Here is a 20579-nt window from a genome sequence, read left to right on the forward strand (position 1 = left end):
ATGAGGAATTGAGTGTTGCCCATATACTCTGTAAATAGGATAACTGAACAGAAAAAGCCTCTGTACTACAGGACACTGTTTTTGTGAACAACTTTATTCAGTACTGTAAATTGTCAACCTAGGTTTTTATACAGTGAATAATCATGAACATGTGTTTAAATTTTACTATCATTTAACAAAACCTAACAACAATTATAACTAAAGAAGTATCTACTTTAGTCATAAAGTTAAATGATGTGGATAAAAACAGAAGATTAATAACTAACATATTGGTTTTTTCATTACTTGATCACATGACAGTCAGTTTTTTTTCCTATCTGTTCTTACTGGGGATTTTATGTCAAAGATTAGATGACAAAACATAAAAAGTGTGGTAAGTATAGACAGCAACACTTCAGCATGTGTCTTCTAATTTTCTTAGTGTGACAGGTTAAAAATATAAAATTACTTACTACTTATGGCCATCCATGTTTCTTTATTTTCTTCAGACACTTAGAACTAAAAAAAAATATATATAAGTAACCACTAAAATTGAATTTAAAATAAAACTGAAATAAGCTCTTAAAGCAGATATCCAACCATATATACATGTTAAGTATTATGTTTACAGCATCCTTCTTTCCATGTTGTCACAAAATATTCCACAAGCTATGGACCAATTGCTGCACTCATTTACACACATGGAACTCTCATTCAAGTCAATGGGGATCACATAGAATGATAAAAATGTAGGTCTGAAAGGAACCTCGACAAGTCACCAAGTCAAACCTCCTGTGCTGGAGGCAGGATCAAGAAAACCTAGACCATACGTGACAGGTGTTTGTCTAACTTGTTCTTAAAAACCTCCAGTGATGGGGATTCCACAACCTCCCTTGGAAGCCTATTCCAGAGCTTAACTACCCCCATGGTTAGAAAGTTTTTCCTAATATCTAACCTAAATTTCCATCGATGCACAGTAAATCCATTACTTCTTGTCCTACCTTCAATGGACATGCAGAACAATTGATCATTGCCCTCTTTATAATAGCGCTTAACACTAGGGATGTAAATACCGTTTTAAAAGTTAACTATTTAAACGATTAAAAATGTTGTTTAAACAGTTAACCGATTAAGCGTCTGGGGCCGATCCCACCGGCCAGCGCAGCTGGGGCTGCTCCGGCCAGCACGAGGCCGCTGGGACCGTTCCAGCCGGCCAGCCCGGGGTTGACGGTTAAGGTGGGTTAACTGGTAAGACTAATGCTTACCGGTTAACCTTTTACATCCCTACTTAACACATTTCAAGACTTATCAGGGTTCTGCCCAGTCTTCTTTTCTCAAGACTAGAGATGCCCAGTTCTTTTAATCCTGTCCTCATAGTTCAGGGTTGGTTTTTTTTTTTTAAACTTTTTATCATTTTTGTCACTTTCCTCTTTGGACTCTTTCCAGTTTCTTTCATAAATCATGGTGCCAGAATTGGACACGGTACTCCATCTGAGGCCTCACAGTGCTGAATAAAGTGGAACAATTACCTCCTGTGCCTTACATACCACACTCCTGTTAATACACCTCAAAATAATATTAGTCTTTTTTGCAACGGCATCACATTGTTGTCAATCCACTGTAACACCCAGATCCCTTTCAGGAGTACTACCACCTAGTCTGTTATTCCTGATTTTGTAGTTGTTCATTTGATTTTTCCTTCCTATGTGAATTACTTTGCACTTGTCTTTATTGAATTTCATCTTGTTGATTTCAGACCAAATTCTTCAATTTGTCCAGGTCATTTTGGAATTCTAATCTTGTCCTGTAAAATAATTTTAATCCATCCTACATATGTTTTATAGACAGTGCTGGTAGCGCAACCTATTCATGTGGATACTTGACTCTTCCCATTAAAAGACAGTTTTCAGTGGGCCTATAACTTTGCCAAGCTTTTATCATTCAGGCTGAAGTTTTACTTGCCAGGGTCTGCCTCAGGCTGAATATTTCTGAAAAATTTCAGTCAAAGTAGTTCAGCTAGTTCAATTTCCCAGAAGGTGGGTAGTGAAAAATACACAGTTTTACCCACATTAAAGAACTCTGGTGACCTAGCACCTCTATACTTTAGAGCAGGGATTTGAAATATTGCAGGAGGTGGCATGTGTGGTTGATGTGCCTTTTGCTATCCCTGTGAAAATCTGCCCACATTTGGCTAAGTTATGAGCCTTTGGAAAAAAAACGGGCACATGCTGAGAAGAGTCTTCTTAGATTTAGCAGCTAAAATCTGAGATTCCATCCCCACATAGCTCTCATAGCTCCTATGTGTGACTAGACTATGCATACACGATCCCCACAGAGTGACTGAATATGCTCCCTCCAGCTCAGTTATACAAGAGTGAAGCCAGACTTCCTCTGTAATGGCTGCTCTGGGTTGGGGTGGGATTAGGCACCAGAGGCGAGATTAGAGAGTCTGTCTCTTCTGTGCTCTCAGTGACCCCCTTGCTGGCAACCAGGCAGTGTTGAAGAAGAAGCCCTTTGATCCAAATACAGAGGGGACAAAAACTGGTTCTGAGGGCAAGGAGTAGGCTGATAACAGGAGTTTGGTGAAACTGGAAACTGAAGGGGAAGGGGAGAGACAAACTGCCTGGAAAGGGCTGAAAGCCTGGGAATGGGAGCCAGTTGACTGGGGCGGGGGAGGGGGGAGAAGACACAGATTGGACAAGACGCTGGAGAAAAGGGGGAGACTGAGACTGGCTGGCTGAAGAGACTGAAACAAGGAGATAGGGAGTTGGTGAGAGCAGCCAGATTAGATGAGGAGCCCAGGGAGGAAGACTAAGACTTGGACTAGTGTAGAGAGGGGCAGAGAGAGAGAGAGAGATTAGACAAGAAGCTGGGAGGAGGAAAATAAAACTGGCTGGGCAAAGAGACTGGGCTTGGTTCTGGGGAGATTGAGACTGAGACAGCAAGCCTGGTGGGGAAGACTAGGACTGGCTGGTCAAGGAGACTGGACTGAGTAGTCTGAGGAGTGGCTATTGGGACTGGGACAAAGAGCCAGGGGTGAGAAAGAGATGGGATTGGAACAAGGACAGGTTGGTGGGACTGGGCAAAGAGAGTCTGTGCCCACTAGAACACACACTGCTCCAGAGGCTGAAATGGAACCCAAGATTTTGGAGTCTCACCATGCTTCTGCTATTGGCAAATATCTGTGAAACCCACGGGCAAAGTGTGTCTCATCCCCCTTGAATGCTCATCCATGTAAAGGATGGCAACCTACTGCTGCTATCAGTTACTGTGCTCGCTCAAGTGCCAGAGGTCTGTGAGGTAGATCTAAAGGTTCCAGCCCTGTTGATGAAACCCCATGAGTGTCAATATGAGTGAGCAAGAGGGTGGATTAGCCCTTTTAGCCACACTACTGCACTGGGAGCTCAGATTTAGCTGATTATCCACCATAACCCCCAAGTATTTTTCCAAGTGTCTGCTTCCCTGGAGAGAGTTCCTCATCCTGTAAGGCTGGTCTGGATTGTTTGTTCCTACATCTCTGACTTTACATTTGGCCATACTGAAACACATTGTTTGATTCCATCCAGTCTACCACGTGACTCATATTGCTTTGTATCAGGGACTTGTCCTCTTCATTACTTACCATTTACCTAATCTCTGTATCATCTGCAAACTTTATCTGGGGTGGTTTTGTTTTCTTCCAGGTCATTGATAAAAATGTTAGATAGCATCGGACCAGAATAGATCCCTGCAGGACGCACAAGAAGCAAACCCATTCGATGATGATTCCCCATTTACAATTATATTGAGACATAACATAAGAACATAAAAATGGCCATACCGAGTCAGAACAATGTTCCACCTAGCCCAGTATCCTGTCTTCCAACATTGGTCAATGCCAAGTGCTTCAAAAGCAATTAACAGAATAGGGCAATCCATCAAGTTATCCATCCCCTATCATCCAATCCCAGCATCTGGCAGCTCGTATACACCAAATAAATCAAGTTAATCTCAACTTTCAGAAAAGTGAGTACATTAATATCTGAACATCATTAATAAGAAAAAAATATTTATTGCTGGCTTCTCTGCATTATCTGGATTTGACACCCAACAATTCTGCATTTTGACATCAAGCAGGACATAATTCTTCTTTACATGAAAATATCAAATTAAGCAAAGTGCATATTTAAAAAGTGATTTGTATGCAGTAAAGGGAAAATCCAGACCCCAGCATCTGGCTAAGGAAAGTGGATATGTACCTATGGAAAAATAAAACTTCCATTCGCCATTCTAATTCCTATCCCCATTCGTGTTGTATGTATGGTCAGGGCCGGCTCCAGACCCCAGCGCGCCAAGCGCGCGCTTGGGACGGCGTCCTGCAAGAGGGCGGCAGGCAGCTCCGGTGGACCTCCCGCAGGCAGGACCTGCGGGAGGTCCACTGGAGCCGCGGGATCGGTGACCACCAGAGCGCCCCCCGCGGCGTGCCGCCCTGCTTGGGGCGGCGCAAATCCTAGAGCCGCCCCTGGGTATGGTGCTATTCTGCAGAGATTATTCCAGTCAATGGCTGCAAGTAACCTACAGGGGAGCCTTTACACAGTCCTGTTCTGCAGGGGTTGAACAGGAGGATCCACACAAAGGTGTACCTCACCAGCCCACCTATTCCTCACAAGTAGACCTTCTGCTTCCAGTATGCACCTGTACCACTATAGTGGTGCTGCAGCACAGGAGGCCACGACAACTGATGTGGGTGAGGATGGGGCTGTGTTTGGCCCTTAGTGCAGTGGGTCCCCAGTAAAGAGTTCAGAATAAAACTGATAGGAAACATGTGCTGCAGGCTTTAAAAATAAATAAATAAAGTTTCAGAATGAAAGATGTATCCTTGTGAATGGATCTGTTTTGTTCCTGTAAGATCATCAGAATTCCTTCTTTCCTTTCAGAAAAGGATGTGAGCAAAATGATCCATTTCACCACCTCCTGGACAGATTACAATTCACTGCATTCGTACTATCCAGTGGAAGCAGCACAGAGGCTCCAGCTACTGCAGAACAGGGCGGCCCAACTTCACGGTGGAATGAATCACCACGAAGCCATCACTCTCCACCCTTCTCTGGGTCCCATTTCACTTCCAAGGCCAATTCAAGATCTTGGGCATGGTCTTCAAAGCGAGCAACAGTTCAGGACCCAGCTACAGCAGGGGCTACCTCTTCATCCATGTACCAGAGGAGGACAACTGACTTGGGGGGTCAATTCAGCTAACAAAACCAAGAGTGCATGGGAGCTGCAGATAAAGAGTTCTTGGTTGAAGAGCTCATTGGTATAATGAATTACCAAAGGGAATTTATTAAGACAGTCTCACTATACTTTTACAATTCACTGCAAGGCCCATCTGTAATCCAAGTGTTTTAAAATACACAATCCACCCAGGCAGAGATTCCTAAAATCAGGAAATGGTAATGAGAAGAAAACCCTATGAAGTCACTATGGATGTCAACCTGCAGATAAATTTAGTTATTCAAAGGGGACACACTACAGTGATATAAAAAGACCTAAGATTAATCCATCAAATGACATGCTCTCTTGGGAAGTATCTAGAAATAACATATGTGGACAGCATGAAATGTGGAGAAGAATCCAGCAAACCCTACCTTTATCTTAAGGTATTGTGTGAAAACAGGAGATGAATTCACACTCCTGGTAATGCCTAAGCTCTCCACCAGCCTCTCGGTTATCATACACTCACGGTTCCTGATCTGATATGACCCTGCAAGCACTAAGGATCTTCCACTCCCATTGAACTCCCTCTGCCTCTGCATTTTAAACCAGTTATCATATTACTTTAGTCCTTCCTTATCTGCATTTTAAATAATCAATTATCTAGATACATTTTTAGCCAGCTGCATAGCAAAGAGAAATTAATTGTACCTGTTCTAAGTAGAAATAGTGTCAATCTTGCAAGTACAGTATTTTGTAACAAAACAAGCAGCACTGTAGTACCAGTAATAAAATACTAGCTTTAAGCAAGTTCCATTTTTAAGATACATAAGAATTATGGACTCCTTCCTTGCAGGAGGAGCTAAAGGGGAGGAAATCTCTGCAAGGTTCCTCTCATGGAGATTTGTCCCTGATTGTTCCATTGGGAAACCAGGGCTGTCTACGTGTAGGTCCAGTGCCTCTGCACCAGCTCTGTGTCCCTGCCATTCCCCTCCACAATTCCCTGAAAGCATGTTTCCATAAAAATCAAATAACCACGGCTTCTGCAGTCAAGAGGATTCTCACTGCAAGTGGGGGTGGGGGGTATGTAGAAAGGACAGAGTGCATTCCCTTCAGTCTGCCCATGAACTTGCATAACCAACAGGTCAGGGGATAACTGACACATGTCTTGTTGGTTCTATTTTGTTATTTTCCCAAGCAGCATAAGGAATATAGAGCTGCCCGTTTGGCTTGTATTAGTGATGTAAATCAACCATTGTAAGAGGAAAAACAGAATCATGAGCTCAGCTTGCTATGTACGTACAGAATGAATGACTCAAAATACAACAACTCAATCCGGCAATCTGATCCCTGTGGGAAGAACCATAGGCCCATGCAGAGCCCAGTTTGGATCATCTTGCAGGACTGAGAACTAAATTTTTAAATCTCCACATCTCCTAATGATTTGAGATCTTAAACAATACTTTTAAACCCTATGTAAAAACATTGCCATAAGACCTGTATTGTCATGCAAAGTTTTTTTCCCTTTAACATTACACATTTCGTTCACTATTGGGAAAGGAAAACAATAAACAAATAACCCATTCAATTTACTTCGGATATCTGACATGTCAGAACAGTCTTAAACTGTTTAGCCTGCCAACTTTAACTTTCACGAGGGATACTGTATTATACCATGTCTCAGAGGGAGGCCACTAAGGGAGAGACTATATTTTGCAGGCAATAACATCTAAATAATAGCCACAAGAGCAGATAGCGGTTTTACTGTTATAAAGAAAAAAATGGAATAATGCTGTCTTGAAAGGTTTACCAAATGTTCCTGTTCTTCAGAAGAAGCAGCACAACATTTTTCATTTAATACTTCATACCAAATTTAATTTAAGGAACGATTCTATACAAGAGAAATTATTCCTCATAAACAATATATAACAAAAATCAGCTAGAATTGATCTAGAATTTTTAGCTTTTATATTTATATGCAAACCAGCATTTCAGTGTTCTCTCTTGGGCTTTCCTGGAGTACCTATCACCATAGTACCTAAGGCCCTGATCCTGCATACACACCCATGCTCAGCTTTAAGGACACAAAAAGTTCAAGTTAATGAGACTACTCATCCATGCGCTTATTTTGCATGCAAGTGTATGAAGGATTAGTGCCTAATTGCTGAAATTGGCTCCTTTTCTTCCTCTTCTGACCACCTTTGGTCTATGCTTAATCAGAAATAGAAATGCATAACTAAATCCCATATTCTTACAGTTTACCCTTAGCTTTGCAGGAAAAAAGATTGCAACTCCTTCCTTTAAAAAAAAAAAAAAAAAAAAAGAGAAATGTTGCTTCCTTAGAAGTAAAGCTGAAGAAGGGAAATGAGTTCAAGAGCTAAGATCAGGAAATAACAGTCTCTCTAATCCAAAATAGATCTTTTTTTTCCCTGACTGCTTTTACAAATACGTCTTATTCTGTTATGTCTTAGAAATACCACAATCATCTCAGAATAGAGGGTCTCATGGAGATTCTGGAGAACTGCTCTATACATTATACGAATTTTCTCCTCATCCAGACCCAGTATTGGGGACAAGAACTTTCCCATGAAGCCCACTGGGACCAATTCCCTCTTCCACTCCTAGGTATTACTGGGATATATATTTATTATTTTGCATATAATTTCCCACCATTTCTAGTTTCCCCACCCCGCAGGTTTTTGAGGCACAAGGGGCAAAATTTCATACATCTCATATAAATTCTACCCCACCCTTCCAAATTTTTTTTGGTTGATTTTCTACAACTTTGAATTGATTATCTGTCACATCTAGTTTTGTTGTTCTCATAGACTCAGACTTTAAGGTCAGAAGGGACCATTATGATCATCTAGTCTGACCTCCTGCACAATGCAGGCCACAGAATCTCACCCATCCACTCCTGTAACAAACCCCTAAACTACGTCTGAGTTACTGAAGTCCTCAAATCGTGCTTTAAAGACCTCAAGGTGCAGAGAATCCTCCAGCAAGTGACCACGGTTCGCTGTCCCAGGCCAATGGGGGCAGCGGGAAGCGCCACGGGCTGAGGGACGTGCTGGCCACAGCTTCCCACCTCCCCCATTGGCCTAGAACAGCGAACCACAGCCAGTGGGAGCCGCGATTGGCCGAACCTGCTGATGCAGCAGATAAACAAACTGGCCCGTCCCACCAGGGTGTTTATCCTGGCGAGCCATGTGCCAGAGGTTGCCGACCCCTGGTCTGTAAGGTGCCACAAGGACTCCTCATTGTTTTTACCAGTAACAATGTATGTGCTTGAGGACTATCTTTTGTATTACTAAAACCATCAGTCCCTCTTTCATTCAGCTTTAAATCCTCAGTAAGGGCTTGTCTACACAGGGAAATTGATTGTAATTGCTATTGTGGAATAAGCTATAAAAGTCACTTCATTCCAGAATTCATAGATGTATAGCTCATAAAGCTAGAAGGAACCCCTGTGACCACCTAATCTGACTTCCTGCATTACACAGGCGACAGAACTTCTTTAAATTAATTCCTGTTTAAATAATTGAAAGTGCACTAATTACTGAGGAATGATGTGCCTTTTAATCCAGAAGAGAGTGTCCACACAGGGAACTAGTCCAGAATACTTACTGAAGAACAGCTTATTCTAATCAATTTCCTTGTGTAAACAAGCCCTTACTGTATGTATGTAGTAACCAGGGGTCTATTTCCTCTGTGGATGCTCTATCCTTTAGGGTATACCATCTACCATTGCTACTGCTTGGTGCCACCCTTCCCTTTCCCAATCAATAAATTTTAATTCGCACTTAAATACTATGTGTTTCTCTGTAGCAAATGTCAACCCAACTGCATATTACTTCTACATTATGTCTGTAAGAAGAAGAGTTTAATTCCTAAACAGAAGCATCTCATTTTTTTGGTTGGCAGAACTGGGAAATGTTGGCGATCTCGTGTGTTGGACTGCAGAGAGAAGTGGAAATGTGGCACTATGTCAAAGTGATCTCTATTTTTTAAATTTCATAGACATTTTTGGTCCCTGCACAACTGCAAGGTCAACTGCACAACTTCAAGTGTCAAAATTCTTCTTTAAATACAAATGATTGTAACCAAGGTTGTGCTGATGCAATCTCTCAGGTACTCCAGTGTTCTCCCCACAAATGCCAAATCTGATTATGCTGTACTATGTGCTGTATGCCTGACAATTTGTGTGTTACAATGACAATTATAAGATTGCAAGAGAGTGCTTCAAAATTCTTAAGTTTATTTTTTACTCAGTTTAAATTTAAAACATTTTACAGTGTTTTTTTTTCCAAAACCTAAAATTCCACGTTCCAAGGCATGGAACATTTTTACAGCAGAATTACACATCCCTGAAAACAGTGGTTTATCTCAGTAACACTGATAAGGCTGTTATATGTAGACATCACACTCTCTAGTGTAACAAAGTATTTCAAACGTAAGTGCAGGCATATTCAATTGGCAACAGAATCATGTGCAAACAATCGTCTTTTCTAGGTAATAATTAACTTTCACAGAGCATAATGTACACCATACAAATAGGTTAATACAGCACATTAAATTGATATTTCAGTCTAAAATGATATTAACTTTGCAATTGCTGCAAGTGAAATAGTCCCTGCACAAAAACCCAGTACGTAATATCCCTTTGCCCTTTTACAGCACCTTTCATTTGAAGAGTTCAAAGCACTTCTAAAATATACATGAAAGCCTAACATGACCCTGGGATGGTGGTAGGTAAGTATTCATTTTAGAGATGGGTATACCGAGAACAAAAAATTCAGTGTCTTGTCCAACTTCATTCTGCACGTCTATGGCAGAGCTGGGAACAAAGCTCAGTCCTTCAATTAAGTACATTTAAGAACCTCTTTAATTTCTCTGAAATGACTATATAACATTCTTTAGTAATACATTTTAGCACTCTAAAATTAAACAAAACAAAATCTATGCCAAGTAGAATAAATTAGAAAGTAATCAAATATTATTATGATATTTTCTTTATGCAGAGCACCTGCCTTTGTTTAGACTATCAAAATAGTTTTGGTAATTCTTTGCTATATCTCAGCTTTAACCATACTAGAATAATATTTTATGTAATGAAGTTGTTACTTTTCTAGAACATTGTTCTTTTAGAAAATGAACTTATTCATAAACTGAGTTGGCAAGTCTCTTCCATTATCTGGTATGTCAAAAAAAGATAGATATTGCTATAATACAGGGATCAGCAACCTCGGACACGCGGCTCACTGGGGTAAGCACCCTGGAGGGCCGGGCCAGTTTGTTTACCTGCTGCATCGGCAGGCTTGGCGGATCGCGGCTCCCACTGGCTGCAGTTCGCCGTCCCAGGCCAATGGGGGCAGCGGGAAGCGCCACGGGCCGAGGGATGTGCTGGCCGCAGCTTCCCGCCGCCCCCATTGGCCTGGGATGGCGAGCCATGGCCAGTAGGAGTCGCAATCCGCCGAACCTGCCAACTTGGCAGGTAAACAAACTAGCCCGACCCGCCAAGGTGCTTACCCTGGCGAGCCGCGTGCCAGAGGTTGCCGACCCCTGCTATAATAGATCAGATCAAGGCTCAACTGGTCAGATATCCTATTTCCAGCAGTGCTTACTACTCAACATATCTAATTTAAATCCCTACCCACACTCATCCATAAAGCAAGATACTATTGCTGTACATGGCGGGGAGGCAGGGGAAATATTCCTCTCTGAACCCCATCAGCTGGTCAGCTTGCACTCTGATCCATGAGGTCTGATTAACCATATGGTTTTACCTTGCACAGCAACAGCAATATACAATGATCCTGTTTCACCTTGGAGTCAACACTCCAGACCAACACACACTGGTTGTGCTTGAAAGTCAACCTTTGAACTATAGTTTTCAATACAACACCAATGGGGTCTGTAATTAGCTCCACTGCAGGAGTCATCTCTACTGAAGATATGGGCAAGAGTGACTTGAATGTACTTATAATGACCTGTAACAGTTAATTCCCTACAATAACTGATTGCATAAGAGACTCACTGTTACCACAGCTAGTAACAGCCACAAAACAATTGTGAAATCACAATTACGAGGCAGTGTAGAAAAGTAAGAAGGTTTCCAATGTTCTTGGCTTCCAGTCTTTCCTTATTTATAATGTTTTTGCATAATTCTGCAAAGTTTAACCTTGAAAATACCACACAAATTAAACAGTGGCAAAACATTTTGAACAACCAACTGCTTTACTGCTATGCTGTTGGAGGAGGCATTTAAGAAAATATAAATGACACTTTGATGGCATTTCCTGACTTTTGTTTTGAAGATTGATGGAGTAATAGGTTTTCTTGCCAACTTAAACAACAGCTTTCAACACTAAGTTAGAGGGTAAAAAGTATATGCAATTATTCAAACTTTTTTTGGCAGTATTACTTAGGAATTCATCAGAACAGTTCAGGGTCGGGACTGTGAAGCACATATAATGTATAGATAGCAGTGCAATATAGTTAGCTTTAAAAGGAAGGAGGAAACGCTTGTTTTTAAAATAACATAGATCCCCACCCCACAGTCTTTACTCAGGCAAAACGCCCATTGACTTCAGCAGGCTGGGCTCAGTCTACACTAGACCAATAGTTTGTACTCTTTTCCATAACATGACCCTATATTTCAAAGAAAAAATAGTTTCTGGATCCAATATTCCTCCCATCTAGCCATAAATGACCTCCCTAGACCTGTTCTCTCCCTAGACCATCTCCAGTGTAGGGTGCAATCCCCATGTTGAGAACCAATGCAATGTATCAGTTTCATTAAAAGCCATCACCCAATAGTGCAGTAATAGAAAACTTGTGCAGCTCTAATGTAGACAAGGCATTGGCAGCATTTTAACCATCATATTGCCTTCACATACAGCTTGTCTACTTGGAAAATTTTTATTTGTTATGCCAATACGTTAACAGTGGCTTTCGTTGGTTTAGCTTAAACCTTTTCCTCAATGCCATAAGCTAAAATTGAAAAAAGGCAATCATACCAGGATACAAGTGTCCACACAATGGGTTATAATGATGTAACTATATCTGTTAAAATTCACATATTAATGCCTACACGGGGAAATTCAGTATACAAGGTCATAGTCTAGACAACGAAGTGATAAAAAACAGTGGAGCTGTCAGTGCCTTGCCTCTACAAGAGCCCTCACCATTGCTACCACCAACAGGAAACATTGGGGGAATGATTGGCATTACACAAGGTCTGAGTTAAGGATTTGAGAATCCAACACACAGTTTGCTTGGCCTGATGTTGTGAGAAAGTGAACAAACAGCTCTGGGAGATGTAGCTTTCACCTGATACCAACAGCTGACTGCCCCAGCAGGCAGAACCAGGGAACTAAGCTCACTTCAGAGAAGCCTACCCTGGAGGAAAAAAACTTGGTACCTGGGTCTTTTCAGCCCATAATTTGTACATATAGCATCACACTTTCAACACACCCCACACCCACCAAGAAACCAAGACATTGGAGAAGATAACAGAGGTAAACAATGGGAAAACATGACTACCAAAGATGACATATCAACAAGGCATTTCAGCTACTAAAGATTCAGCTTTCCCCTTTCCAATACATCCAGAGAACTGTAGGAGATAAATATTCTGGAAACTAAAAGCCAGATTCTGATTTCAGTTTCATGGACATAAATCAGGTCCTAATCCACTGAAACCAAATAGAGCCATAATCTCTGCTGGATCAGAATGAGAGACTAAGACTATTAGCACTAAATGAGATAGTTCCGAACAGAACACTTATTTCATTTACATATATAAATACACTTACAATATATATTTACATAAATAAATACCTATGTCAGTATATCAATGAGTTAAATAACATGTTGCTCACATGCTCATTGAAGGGACCCTGTCTTACAGTCAGACTAAACCTGGGGATTTAAAAAAAAACAAAACACACACACATGAAGGTACTAAATGCATGCTGTTCACATGCTAATTTAAAGGACACAGCAAACAAATCTATGATTTGTAAAACTAAGCTTTTTACAATACTAATGCTCCATTAGAAATATTTTCATGCTTTTTAAAATCCCAGTGGAACCAGTTTTGTTGGGCTGTAGCCATTTCACTACCTGGTTTGCAGCCCAAACAGAGCAATATGCACAAAAATAGAAAAAAAGAGAAACCCACTATTAACCTGGGGGAAAACAGCTACTGCATTTTCTTCATCCAAGCTTAGAAAAACGCAAAACGTTAACAAACAGAAAAAAAACGTAAAAAGTTTGATTTTTAAATTTCTTTCCATTTTAATCCGTGGGGTCGGTGGCAACGCGGAGAAGGATTTTTAATAGTTTTAACTGGACATTTCCCCCTGTTGCCATGTCTGCCCATTTTCCACAAGGCCAGGAGCTGGAGGGGAAGGAGCCAGAGAGACATGGATAAACTGCATATGAACCCAGTGATGTACCCGAATGGCAAAGGGGGCGGGGGAGGGAGGGGGGGAATGGAAGGGGACAGGTGCCATTTTGTAACCTGGAAATTGTGCACAGGCAAAGCCCATTAGGAGTCACAATCCAGCCTCAGCCACATCTGGCTTCACACCCCCACCTGCGGCGCATCAGAGCCCCACGCCCACCCCTCCCCCAGCAAGAGAGGCGAGGGATCCCACCCGAGGGAGACGTGGTACCTGCCCAGCCTGCCCACCCCGCAGCCCGGCCCGGCCCGGCCCTTAGGCGCCTCCTCCCGGGCACCAGCTGCCAGAGGAGAAACCTGCTCTTCCAGCCAGGCCCAGCACCGAGAAGCCGCGGTCACCCCCGGCGCCTCCCCGGCTGCGCTCACCTTGTCCGGGGATGCGGAGGGCGCAGCCGCCCCGTGCTGGACGCAGAGGGCTCTTCGCCGGGGCGCCCCCCACAGCCCGCGCCGGGGCCTGCTGAGCTGCCGCCGCCGCCCCAGGTGTTCCAGCCCCGCCAGCGTCACAATGCCGAACGCAGGCTCCTCCGCCCGGGAGACCGGCCCCGAGCAGGGCGGAGCCTCCGTCACCTACATCCTCCTCCCCGCCCCCGGCTCCGGCACTCGGGAGCGCTGCCCTGGCGCGAACCCGGGGCGCGCGGGCCCTAGTGTCTGTCCCCAGTTCCGTGCCTGGCAGCTCCCTTGGCTTGTCCGCGCCAGGCTGCCCCCCACCCCCGCCCCTTTGTCTGCCCCGGGCTGGCTGAATTCTGTACTGGAGGCAATACATGAAATTCTCTCCTCCCTACAGTCTCTTCCCCTCTCCTCCTCCCCCCCCCCCCACGGAATCAGGAAGCCTCTGTGTGCTGGGGGGCAGGGCGACCTAGTGGGTACAGAGCGGCGAGGAAGGAATGGACAGCAGGGGCTGGATCCAGCTCCCATGAAAGTCAAGTGAGAGCCTAGCCATTGACTTCCAGCCGGAGAGTTGGAGCAGCCCCCAGGAGTCTTCATACCTCTAGCAGTATTGCCAATAGCAGATGAAAAATCATGAGTCAGACCCCAAAAAATCATAAAACTGCCCCCAAAAACCATGAGATTTTTTACAAAGATTATATTGTGTTTTTTAGGTCAGTCTCTGGGTTTTTTAACTCCCTTTGCCCATCCCCAGGGTATATGCACTGTTTCCCATTCTCCCACAGGTACTGGATAAGGTAACTTTGGCCTCTGCTCCAGGAGCTCTCACCTCCACATATGCTCGATTCTTGCCCAGCAATTAATCCTGTCTTCCAGTCCCCCATCAGTTAGTTGTGTCCCCACTCAAGCCTCCTCAATTCAGCCTCCCTACTCCATAGACCCCACCATCCTCAGTTCATCCTCTCAGCACTCACCCATCTGCTCAGAACTCACCATCAGTACAGCCCCTGCATCGTTTCAGCCCCCTTGCAACCCTCAGGCCACAGTTCAGCCCTTCCAGCCTCATCTCTATTCCTTTTAGGGTTCTTTCCCCACCCCCAAGCTTGAGGCGGGGAGGGGGTTGCAGTGGGGTCCCCCTCCTGTTACCCAGGGTTTTCAGAACCCAAAACAGTGGTAACTTAACTGTTTCTCTCCAGGCAGTGTCAGTAATAAATCAATGAGGACACAGCTCATCCGTCTGACAAATCATTGGCACAAGCTAGAGTCTTTTTTATTAGATCTTAAGCACACACACACATACATATGCTGTTAGCATAGGTTTAGAGCATTCCAAAACATTTATATTTACCTAAAGTTAAGAAATGGTTTAAAGGTACAAGTGGCCAGGCTTTGGGTGGTGGGTGGGGGGGGGGGAAGGATCTCCCTTCCCTCTGACTGCTGGAAAGCTTAGATGCCAGATCCATGCTCAAAGAAAACTTCCTCAAATTGCTCCAAAGCAAATTATTTTGCCTACTCTTTTATAGCTAACTTCAAAGCACATAACCTATAGTGACTCCTAGTGGGTCACCATAGTAATCCCTAATGGGTCACTAATTCTCCTACTTTCAGCAAAACTACTCATTATCTCTTATCATCAAAACATTTCTAGTCATAACAATAATAAAACTTACATATCAAAGGTGTCAGAGGAGTTCCAGGCCAAGGTCGACCATCTAAACACTCCTATTCTCACAATACATTCACTTCTTATCCCATCCTCCCATTCTGATAGCAAAATTGCAGACATGCAGTTATTTGGCCTTGCCTCTCAGGGCCTAAAGATTTTCCTAGCTATGTGATTTTGATTTTCAGCTGGCCGTGGCTCAACATACAAAATTGCTGACTGCAGTACTGTCACATTCTGGGGTACACGCAGGACTGTGAAATTCTGGGGTAACATTCCCACTTCCCAGGTTGGCAGGGAAGCAGCTGTCTGTGACTGACAGCTGGAGCTGAAAAAAAAATCCTGAGCTTTGAGAGATCTATCACAAGATCATGAGTGAGGCTTAATTTTACTTAGAAATCACATCTCTCGCAATAAATTTGTGAGAGTTGGCTAGTTTGCTCTCACCCTGCCAAGGCCTGGGTGTGGGACGCATTGTGGGATAAAGCCCCCAAATGAGGGACACACAAAAATGATTCAATTAGGAAAATTGAATTGCTGTAATTCCTTCCTTCACCGTAAATGGCACCTTCTGTAACCTCCCTTTTTCATGCTTACTCAACAACAAAAATGAGCTTCATGTGGAGTAATGGGAACTGGGACAAACATGAGGGGCATTTGAGAGGAAAACATGTAAAGAAAGGGAAATGGGTTCTTACTTTTCCCAGTGCCCTTGCCTCAGGTTCTTCTCACCAATAAAAGTGAGAGGACATCAGTAGAGTGCAGTAAAATTAATATTACACCGCTACCTTGATATAACACCACCCAATATAACACGAATTTGGATATAACGTGGTAAAGCAGTGCTCCGGGGGGGCAGGGCTGCGCACTCCGGTGGATCAAAGCAAGTTCAATATAACACAGTTTCACCTATAACATAGTAAGATTTTTTGGCTCCCAAGGACAGCGTTATATCGAGGTAGAAGTGTATTTGTTTCTATTAAGTACTACCTAGGAGCCCCAGTCATGGAGCAGGACCCCTTTGTGCTAGGGCTGTCCAAATACAAAACAAAAAGATGGTTCCTGCCTCAGAGAGTTTGCAGTCTAAGACAAAAGAGAACAGGCAGACCAGTGAGGGAGAGAATATTGGTCAGCATGATAAGCTGTGATCCCAGTTCACCAGCTACCTAACTGTTGTCAAGTCTTTTATAGGCAGCATGGCAAAGGAGAGTTTTAAGGTGAGGTTTGAAGGAGGACAAGGAGGTAGCTTTGTGGATGTTTACAGGGAGCTCCTCCCAAGAATGAGGGGCAGCAAGGGAGGAATCACACAGGTGCTTGTTTGAAGAATTAACAAGTAGGTGATGAAAGCTGCATCACTGGCCAGTAGGAATCTGTAGTCAACATGTCAATTGTGAATGGGAGATGATAGATGGTGTAAGGATAGGATGTGAAGGCCTATTTGTGAAGACCACAAGGCTGATGAGAGCTGGATTGGTGCTTTATACCTCACAACAGTCCTTGGCTTCACAGTCCTTGTGCTGCCTTGATTCCCAAAACCTGCTGCCCCAGTGGCTCCTGTTCTGTGGGGTTGGCTGGACTCAGCTCTCCGTTCCAGCTATTGTAACCTGGCCCCTTGTGCCTGGGGTCATAGTACTGACAGGACAAAGGTGAGTGGTACTGTGACCCCATATGCCAGGGGCCAGGTTGCAATGCCTGGAGCAAGGAGTCAAGCCCAGTGGGAAAGAAGCTGCAGGTTCTGCCACTGTGGGGTGAATGTGGGGTAGGCTCACTCAGCAACTGCCCCCCAGGTCTCCCAGCCCCTGGCGGGGCCACCTGATCCCTGCCTAGGGCCTTCCACAGACTAGGAGCAGCATCTGACACTCCACCCTGGGCCTCTCACCCCTCAGAGGCAGGACCCATCCTACTTTAGCTACAGGAAATGTTGGGAGATACGGAGTTTCAGCTATGTGGATGGATAGTAAATTCCTTCTCTTAGAGATATTATGCAGAAAGAACCAGCAGGATTATATATAACCTAGATGTAAGGACCTAGAGAGAGATCAGAGTGACACTCAGGTTACAGGCCTGAGTGACTCGCAGGATGGTGATGTTTTCTACAGTGATTGAAAAATGAGGAAGTGGGAAGGATTTGGGATGAAAGAGTAGAAGCTCTGTTTTATCCAAGGTGAGCTTAAATTTATAGTTGGAAATTCACGAGGAGATGTCAGAAATACAGGCCATGATTTTAGTTTAGCCATCAGGAGATGGGTCTGGAGAACAGAGGCAGATCTGTAAATTGTCAGCATAGAGATTGTAGATAAATTTTTGTTTGTGGATCAGATTATCCAAAGACAAGGTGTAGAAGGAGAAGAGAGAGGGATCGAGGATGGAGCTCGATGGAATCTCCACAGAAAGTTGGAGGGGGATGAGGAGGATCTGCTGAAGAACATGCTGAAGAAGCTATTAGAAAGGAGAACAAAGAAAGGAAAGATTTACAGTAGCTGAAGGAGGACAGGATTTAAAGAAGAGCATGATCAATGATGGCTGACTGGCCAACGGGGATGAGTACTGTTTCTGAGCTATGGCTAGAAACGGGTGCTTAGAGACTTTAGTGAGAGATAGTTCTATGGAATGCAAGGGGGAAAATCTGGATTCGAGAAGGTCTAGTATAGAACTCCAGACATCAGTTGTAAACAACACATTCAGTGAGTTTAGAGATAAAAGGGAGATGTGGCAGTAGTTGGAATGGCAAGAGGGGCAGAGGGTTAAAAAGGGAAAACCTAAAGCATGATTGTATTTTGAATGGAAAAAGCCAGAAGAGAGTGAGAGGTTAAGGAGAAGTTTAAGGGATGCAATGAGAGTGGGTGCAAGGGAGTTCAGGAGATGAGATGGGATGGGATTATGTGGGGAAAGCGGAGGAGTTAGAGGAGGAAAGCAGTTAAGAAACTTTGGCAACTGAGACAGGGGAGAAGGAGGAGAGAGCTGAAGGAGAGAGAGTGAGCAGAGGAGAAATGAGGAATATTTGAGAGGCACGTGACTGTGATTATTCTAATTATTTTCCTAGCTTGCTGGTGTCCCAAAGTCCTTATACCATATAATCACAATGCAGTGTAACGTGACAGAACAACAAACAACATAACACTCAAAACCCAAACAAACAAACAGCAACAACAGCAAACCCCCAACCTAACACTTTTAGCTAGGAATGCCATGGGTGATAATGGGTAACTGGTCCCACAATCATTTCTAAGATGTTAAAGCCCAAATCCTGAATATGAGTCAAACAGGAATCCACTCACATGGATGTCATGCAGGTTCAGGGCCTAAACTGGTCCGACAAATAATGGAGGTGTTGCTGTAAAAATTAAGGTTGAGTCTCCTAGATTCATGCTAAGTTACCACACTTGTGCAGAGACACAAATACATGTTTCTTCTTCACCTGCTTCTCTACTTATTTTTAGACTTAAAAATCAAATGCTAGTGTAAAGTATCTGGGTTACAACAAAATCTACTTTTGTGTTATTTAGCATAATGTCTTTCTCAGTTAAGATATTTTCCCTTTAATATTGTTATATGGCACTTTTAAAATTAAATTTCAACCCCTTTTTTCTTAATGTTTCTTAGTCTAAAATCATATTTCATGTACAGTATCTCCAGATGAGGATATTATTAATAAAGCTAAGTACTATCGGGCCATTATAGCATCTGTCTGACCTCCTCTGAAATATTTTTAGTGCAGCAGAGACAAAAAATGTAACCACAGGAAACAGTATCTGCCAAATGGTGTGTCATATATAATGTACTTAGCACTTTGCTCACCCAAGACTGTCTGCCAAAGTCTATCACAGGGGTCGGCAACCTCTGGCACACATCCGCAGGTTTGGCCGATCGCGGCTCCCACTGGCCGTGGTTCACCGCTCCAGGCCAATGAGGATGGTGGGAAGCCTCAGCCAGCACATCCCTCAGCCCGTGCCGCTTCCCGCAGCCCCCATTGGCTTGGAGCGGTGAACTGCGGCCAGTGGGAACCGCGATCAGCCGAACCTGCAGACGCGGCAGGTAAATAAACTGGCCCGGCCCGCTAGGGTGCTTACCTGGCAAACCACATGCCAGAGGTTGCTGACCCCGTCTCACATGTTACCTTATAACATGGGATACAGACATTACAAGTAAGATTAATGCATGCAGCAACTTATAAGTATTTTATAGAAACTAAACACATCTTTACAAATCTAACTGCTATCTTGAACAATACTAACAAACAATTGAGCTGGTCTGGTTTCCAGCCATGAATTTGTCAGTGCCAAGCTGATGCCTACAGCCTTGGCAAGAGCTAGCACCTGGCCTACCAGTGTCACAGTGTTTTTGTTTGATTTATTTTTTTGTGTTTGGTTGGCTTTTTTGAGGGACTCTGGTTAGACTTGCTCCAGCCAACCTTATGGACATTGTCACTCTTTTCTGCCTTCCCTGCTGGACTCCTGTTTGTCCCTTCATGCCACTCTTGTGCCTGGTCTACACTACAGAGTTAGGCTGATGTAAGGTAGCTTACATCAACTTAACTCTGTAAGCCTCTACACTAAAATGTAGCTCCCATCAATGTAACTCACTCACTACACCGAAGTATTATAAAATGTAGTCAATAAACACTCCTAAACCTTTTTAGGGACAGGAAGTATCAACTAATTGTATCTTATTGGTTAGGTTTGTATGGTATTATTACACTGAAAACATTAATAATAAATACAGAACCCTGGAAATCAGTAGTAAAGAATTAAAAGTGAAGGCTGAAGCTTCTGGGTGTTTTCTTTGATATGTTCATGAGAATTGTTCTGTTAAAAAACTACAAACTTGAAACAAATGTATTAATTATTAAAAGAACTTCGCCCATTAAGAATATGAATCATCTCATTTTTTAAA

General features: G+C 43.3%; 1 protein-coding gene across 10 annotated transcripts in view; it reads right to left on the minus strand.

Moving 5' to 3' along the window:
• Window positions 1-14275, minus strand: part of ICA1 (islet cell autoantigen 1) — a 124838-nt gene extending 110563 nt beyond the window's left edge. For 2 of the 10 annotated variants that reach the window (XM_039523090.1, XM_039523087.1), the window contains exons 1-3: window positions 14003-14218; window positions 13053-13092; window positions 453-498 (exon numbers count right to left, since the gene is read on the minus strand). In XM_039523090.1, the coding sequence (XP_039379024.1) occupies window positions 453-469 (17 nt within the window). In that variant the 5' untranslated portion in view covers window positions 470-498; window positions 13053-13092; window positions 14003-14218. Of the gene's footprint in view, window positions 1-452; window positions 499-13011; window positions 13093-14002 lie in introns of all 10 variants that reach the window. The other 8 variants (XM_039523091.1, XM_039523088.1, XM_039523089.1 and 5 more) reach the window with 5 other exon arrangements.
• Between the last annotated feature and the right edge of the window lie 6304 nt (window positions 14276-20579).

Source organism: Mauremys reevesii, linkage group 2, assembly GCF_016161935.1.
Source record: "Mauremys reevesii isolate NIE-2019 linkage group 2, ASM1616193v1, whole genome shotgun sequence".
Taxonomy (NCBI): domain Eukaryota; kingdom Metazoa; phylum Chordata; order Testudines; family Geoemydidae; genus Mauremys; species Mauremys reevesii.